Genomic DNA, 6,655 nt, shown 5'->3' on the forward strand with positions numbered 1-6,655 from the left:
TGAAAGCCAGGGCGGGGGGGGGGAAGTACTTTTTGTGCCCATTCCTGTCTTTTGGTCTTAACACCCCCTCCAACCCCCCAGCCAGGACCCCCTGCACCCTGTGACAGCCCAGGCTGTCCTGGTTTCTTCCACGAGGGTCACCGGGGAGATGAGGAGGAGTGGAGTGTCCGTGGCAAGGGGAGGGCAGAGACCTTGCAGGGGGGTCCGGCTTCAGGGGGGAAGGCAGGGAGCCAACTGCTCCCCACTTTCCTTTTCTTTTCTCCCAACTCGCTGAGCTGGTTGCCTTGGGCTGATGTGTCATTTGTTCCTGCCAGGGAAGAGGGGGACCCCCCCCCCCCGCCTCCCCCTTAAAATTCCTGCTATTGTGGAGTGGGAGGCCGGGTTGGACCTGGTTGTTTAGATGACATCACCGAGCAGGTTGGGTTATAAAATGAATGAAGCAGAAAGCCCAAGTTCACTAGCTCGGCACTTCGCAGGCGGCAGGAGGGACCTCGAGGCTCCGCTCTGAACTTTGAGTGCCACCCATCCCAGCCTCTCCCCGGGGCTCCCCCTGGCTCCCCGCTCCCCCGGCCCCCTCTGCTCAGCCCCGCAGGATGCGGATCTCACCCTTGCTGGCTGGTGGACTTTTACTCGCTCTGCTCTCCGTCAGGCTGGAGGCGAAGCCGGCGTCTCAGCTCCCACAGAAGGTAGGGCTGGATCTCCCCCATCCCTCCTCTCCCCATCCCTCGGGGGCTCCTGAGGGCGCAGAGTGGGGTGACTTTGGGGTGACCGAGTCAGCTCAAAGTGGGATCCTCCTTCCCAATGGGCTTTTTTTTGGGGGGGGAGGGGGAGCTAGGGGATCCCCAGCTTCTCCAGCCTGTCCCAGGCATGCGTGTCCCGGGGATGTCAGCCCCAAATTGGAGGCTGGAGGGGGACACTGTGTACCCCGTACCCTGCGGGACTGGGGTCAGCCTGCTCCGCGGGGTCACCCCGGGGCGCTGGGAGAGGGGAGCAGACATGCAGCAGGGTGGGCAGCAGGTGCAGGCAGCCAGGGGGTCAGGTTGGAGTCCACCAGGTAGCCCCGTCCTCACAGGCCAGGCAGGGGCACCCGGAGCACCCCCAAGGGAGGGGGAGCCCCAAATGGAACGGAGGTGCTCTAGGGAGAACGGAGCGTCCCGCGATGCTGAGCAGGAGGGATGCACGAGAGGCCACCGATACTGGGTGGCACTGCCCCAGGGGCTGGGCACGGGGACTGAGGGGTGTCCCTGTGAGGAGGTGGGGTGCAGGCTGCAGGGAAAGGGGTGGCACAGGGGTCGTTGAGGAGATAAGTGGGGTGAGCGACCCCAGGGCTCGGTAAGCAGCAGCCCTGAGGAGGGAGAGAGACAGCGGGAGTAGGAGACGGGGGAGGCAGTAGGGAAGGGGGGGTGCCCCCCACAATTGTAAGAGTAGGAGGACCCAGAGACTATTAAGTGGGGAGCTAGGAGGAGAACAACAGAAAAGGGGAGCTTTCGTCTTGCCGCTGCTGTTGGGGAAACTCTGTAAGGCAGGGGGGGAACGAGAGGGCTGATCGGAGTAGTGCGAGACCCCCGGAGCTGGGCTGGGGGGCAGGAACACACACACACCAGTTATCCGAAGGGGCTTGCAAGCTGGCAGGGGTACCCCAAAGGGATCATCGCCTTCCCCTAACAGCTTTCAAGTCCCTTCGGATTACTGGGGGGACAGCAGCACAGCTGGGGGGGTGCAGCACCACCAGCCTCTTTTTTATGGGGTAGAGCGACCCCAGCCAGGGGGGAGCACGCAGGGGGGACAGGGACTGTGTTGGGGGAGGTGGGACAAGAAGGCATCGCAGTGGAGTAGGGGGATGCTCCGAGCCGAGGGTAGGGAGCAGGGATTTGAAGAGGCGAGGATTCCCTGGGCACAGCCCCGCGGTGATGGGGCAACTGCTGAGGGCGGGTGGGTCTCTGGGTCCCCACCAGGGAGTCCCCAACCCTGGTGCAGGGGGTGGGGGGGGTGGGGGGGGTGCCCTGGGCACCTTTCCATGGTGATGGGGCATGGATTTGGGAGAGAGGGGCTGCCCTGGGCACAGTCCCACTATGATGGCATGTAGATTTGGGAAGGCAGGGAGGACACCCTGCACACAATTCCACGGTGATGGGGGAATTGCTGGGGGTGGGTAGCTCTTGTGGGACCTACCGGAGGGATTCCAACGATGATGGGGCATGGATTTGGGAGAGAGGGGCTGCTCTGTGCACAGTTCCATGGTGATGGGGCATGGATTTAGGAAGGGGGGCTGCTCTGTGCACAGTTCCGTGACTATGGGGCACGGATTTGGGACGATGGGGCATGGATTTGGGATGGGGGGTCTGCTCTGTGAACAGTTCCATGACAATGGGGTGTGGATTTGGGAGAGAGGGGCTGCTCTGTGCACAGTTCCATGGTGATGGGGCATGGATTTGGGATGGGGGGGCCGCTCTGTGCACAGTTCCATGACAATGGGGTGTGGATTTAGGAAGGGGGGCTGCCCTGGGCACAGTTCCATGATGATGGGGCACGGATTTAGGAAGGGGGGCTGCTCTGTGCACAGTTCCATGATGATGGGGCACGGATTTAGGAAGGGGGGCTGCTCTGTGCACAGTTCCATGACGATGGGGCATGGATTTGGGATGATGGGGCATGGATTTGGGATGGGGGGGCTGCTCTGTGAACAGTTCCATGACAATGGGGTGTGGATTTGGGAGAGAGGGGCGGCTCTGTGCACAGTTCCATGGTGATGGGGCATGGATTTGGGATGGGGGGCTGCTCTGGGCACAGTTCCATGACGATGGGGCATGGATTTGGGATGGGGGGGCCGCTCTGTGCACAGTTCCATGGTGATGGGGCATGGATTTGAGGGAGAGGGTGCTCTGTGCACAGTTCCACGGTGATGGGGCACAGATTTAGGAAGGGGGGCTGCTCTGTGCGCAGTTCCATGACGATGGGGCACAGATTTAGGAAGGGGGGCTGCCCTGGGCACAGTTCCATGACGATGGGGCGCGGATTCGGGCCGGGGGGAGGCCGCTGTGCGCACAGCTCTGACCCCGTGTGTTCCCCGCAGGCTCCCCACGGCGAGGCGGCGGCCGCGGGCCCTCCCGAGGCGGCGCTGGAGCGGGACAAGGCCCGGGAGAAGGCCCGGAGCGGCGGCCCCGGCCCGCGGGAGGCGCGGGAGGCGCGGGGCGAGGCGCGGGCCCGGGCGGGCTGGGCGCGGCTGCTGCAGGACCCGCCGGGCCGCCGCCACAAGGGCCTCCACAAGAAGGGCCTCGGCAAGGGCTGCTTCGGGCTCAAGCTGGACCGCATCGGCGCCATGAGCGGGCTGGGATGCTGAGGGACCCCTGGCGGTGAGGGCCGGGCCGGGGAGGGGCCGCGGGCAGGGGTGGTGGGGGTGCAGGGGGATCACAGAAACATGGAATAACCAGGCTGGAAGAGACCCACCGGATCATCGAGTCCAACCATTCCCATCAAACACTAAACCATGTCCCTCAGCACCTCGTCCACCCGTCCCTTAAACCCCTCCAGGGAAGGGGACTCAACCCCCTCCCTGGGCAGCCTCTGCCAGGGACCAATGACCCTTTCTGTGAAAAATTTTTTCCTAATGTCCAGCCTGAACCTCCCCTGGTGGAGCTTGAGGCCATTCCCTCTCGTCCTGTCCCCCGTCACTTGGGAGAAGAGCCCAGCTCCCTCCTCTCCACAACCTCCTTTCAGGTAGCTGGAGAGAGCAATGAGGTCTCCCCTCAGCCTCCTCTTCTCCAGGCTAAACACCCCCAGCTCTCTCAGCTGCTCCTCATAAGGCCTGTAATGCCACAGGCAGGGATGCAGGAGAGGAGCCGAGGGCAAGGATGCAAGGGGATGCCACAGGCAGGGATGTAGGAGGGGGGCCGAGGACAAGGATGCAAGGGATGGCACGGGCAGGGATGCAGGAGAGGAACCACAGGCAAAGATGCAGGGGGATTCCACGGGCAGGGATGCAGGGGATGCCATGAGCAGGGATGCAGGAGAGAAGCTGCAGGCAGGGTTGCAGGAGAGGAGCCACGGGCAGGGATGTAGGGAGATACCATGGGCAGGGAGGCAGGAAAGGAGTCGCAGGCAGGGATGCAGGGGAATGCCATGGGCAGGGATCTATGGGGATGCCACGGGCAGGGAGGCAGGAGAGGAGCTGTAGGCGAGGAGGCAAGGGGGTGCCAAGGGCAGGGATGTAGGGGGATGCCACGGGAAGGGAGGCAGGAGAGGAGCCGCAGGCAAGGATGCAGTGGGATGCCACATGCAGGGCTGCAGGGGAGGTGCCACGGACAAGGAGGCAGGAGGGATGCCATGGGTAGGGCTGCAGGGGGCTGAGCCAGCTGCACAATCCTGTGCTGCTGGTGGGTCAAGAGGAGGACCCAAACATTGGTTTTAGTTGTACTCCATCCTTCCAACAACACCCCTGCTGCTTCATCTGGCTCTGCATCCCATCAGAGACCCCAGAGCAGCTCAGGCAAGATTTGCCTTTCTGCATAATCTGGACCCACAGGCTCCAGGGAGGCTGCAGAAGGAGCTGCAATGCAGCCGTATGTTCCCAGTTTCTCAGAACACCCTGTGCCTGACAGATGCAGGTGATTCATGGATGTGTCCTGGGAAGTCATGGTACCACCATGGCCCATAGAATAGGATCAGCAAAGCATATCCCTCTGCCATGCTCCCATTTTTTTCATTTCGTAGAATCATAGATTTGGGTTGGAAGGGACCTTAAAGCTCACCCAGTCCCAACCCCCTTGCCATGGGCAGGGACACCTCCCACTGGATCAGGTTGCTCGAAGTCACATCCAATGTGGCCTTGAACACCTCCAGGGATGGGGCTTTCATAACTTCTCTGGTCAACCTGTGCCAGTGCCTCACCACCCTCATAGTAAAAAGTTTCTACCCAATATCTCACCTAAATCTCCCCTCTTTCAGCTTAAAGCTGTTACTCCTCATCCTATCACTGCAGTCCCTGATGAAGAGCTTCTCCCCAGCTTTCCTGCAGGCGGTTTAAGGGAAAAAAACCACACGAGTTCCCCAGGTGTCTCCTAGTTGTGGTGACAGGCAAGGGTAGCACTTTCCTAACTCGGGCTTTGCATCCAAGCAAGTTACAGGAAGCTGGGAGAAGCTTTTCCCACAACAGCCTGTGGCCTCTGTACTTAGGGCAAAAGAAACATCACTTCCCCGCAGTGACAGCCTCAGGAGAGGCACGGCAGCTCCTCCCTTGCCAGTTCTCGAGGGTGTTGAGACAAGCAAGTCACCGCTCTGGCCAGGTCCCTGCCAGCCAGTCCCTCGCAGCTGAACTCGCAGCTGGGCAAGGAACTTGCCTGCTGCAGCCCAGCCCTCTCTTTTTCCCCAGCACAATCCTGCCCCACTCAAAGGGACGGGCCTTGGCCCTGCAGCAACATCACCAGGCACAGAGGGGACCAGATCCAGGCATCCTGCTGCTCTGCAGAGCAACGGGAAGAGCAGGGCCCAGCAGTGCCCACAGGACACCACCACCGCTCCATGGCCCTGCGCCGAGGGATGAGTGCTCCTCCTATTCCCACGGAATTGCCCAGCTGGCTGTGCAGCCAGCTTGCACCCATTCTCTCCAATTAACTTACCAGGGCCAGGAGGAGCAGCCCAATTCCCTCAGCCTCTCTCTAAACTCCAAATTAGCCAGAAAGCAAAGGGTGAGCTGCTTCCTTGCTTTAGCACGAGCAAAAAGCTCAGGGAGGGCTTCCGCTGACTTCAGCATCCCACGGCCCCATGCCAGGATTATTTTCGCAGAGGTTTGTGCTTGGGATGGGTAAGGGGTGTCGTACGGCAAGTACTAACAGGCACTTTGTTCTCACTCCTCACAGGGGTTTGAATCCGTAGTCCCATTTTCTCCCACCGTGGCCAGGCACGGCCATCCCCCAGGCAACGCCTAGAAGAGCAGAGACCCTCCCCAGAATGGACAAAAGATGTGGCTGTGTTTTTCTTTTTGGTACGAGGAGTCATGGCACCAGCTGTGTTGGTTCTGTTATTTTTAAAAAAGTGCTCTCTATCTTCTATATATTATATATACACACACTCACCAAGACAAGGGACAGTGCTTTTCCAAGAGACTGATGAAGCCAGCTGTATAACGTTGCTGTTTGTAAATTCATGTCATGCATAAATGTATTTATGTTGTAAAGCTATTTATATATTGTTTATAAAGAGATATTTATAAAGAAATTATTTATGTAACTAAATGAAAAGTCAAGCATTGTAACATTTTTTGTCCTAAGTAGTTGAAAAACTTCAAAAAAAAAAAAAATCATTCCGTGTGGCATTTTGTAACCTGTCTTTATTTATCAAATTCACGTACAATTTAAATGTCAGATTGACTGGTTTTAACAGAGTTAAAGAAGAAATTGTTCAGATGTTTTAGAAAAGTCAGGAGCGAGAGAAACGCCAGCTGATACTTTAAGCTTTGATCCCATATGCAAAATAAACTCGTGCCGCCCAGTCCTGTGATGCTCCTATGGACCGAACGCTGCCTGGTGCTGCGCGCAGCTGCAAACCTCTGCAGAACCCGACTGAATTCCTGGGACAGCACGCGGCCTCGGGCAACTCATCCATCGCCCAGACAGGAATGGCACCCGTGGAAATAAGCCTATCGTGTTCAACAGCCTAG

General features: G+C 58.9%; 1 protein-coding gene across 1 annotated transcript; it reads left to right on the forward strand.

The window, feature by feature from the left end:
- Positions 1-457: 457 nt before the first annotated feature.
- Positions 458-6,167, forward strand: NPPC (natriuretic peptide C). Its single transcript, XM_069864894.1, has 3 exons — positions 458-686; positions 3,074-3,353; positions 5,856-6,167. The coding sequence occupies exons 1-2, from the start codon at positions 594-596 to the stop codon at positions 3,338-3,340; spliced, it is 360 nt and encodes a 119-aa protein (XP_069720995.1). The 5' UTR covers positions 458-593; the 3' UTR covers positions 3,341-3,353; positions 5,856-6,167.
- Positions 6,168-6,655: the final 488 nt, after the last annotated feature.

The sequence above is a fragment of the Phaenicophaeus curvirostris genome, chromosome 10, assembly GCF_032191515.1.
Source record: "Phaenicophaeus curvirostris isolate KB17595 chromosome 10, BPBGC_Pcur_1.0, whole genome shotgun sequence".
NCBI classification, from domain to species: domain Eukaryota; kingdom Metazoa; phylum Chordata; class Aves; order Cuculiformes; family Cuculidae; genus Phaenicophaeus; species Phaenicophaeus curvirostris.

Excerpts from the sequence above, each read along its gene's own strand:
- NPPC (XM_069864894.1), top strand. The coding sequence starts at position 594 with ATGCGGATCTCACCCTTGCTGGCTGGTGGACTTTTACTCGCTCTGCTC. Across the intron at positions 687-3,073 it reads CGTCTCAGCTCCCACAGAAG|GCTCCCCACGGCGAGGCGGC; the intron begins GTAGGGCTGGAT and ends TGTTCCCCGCAG.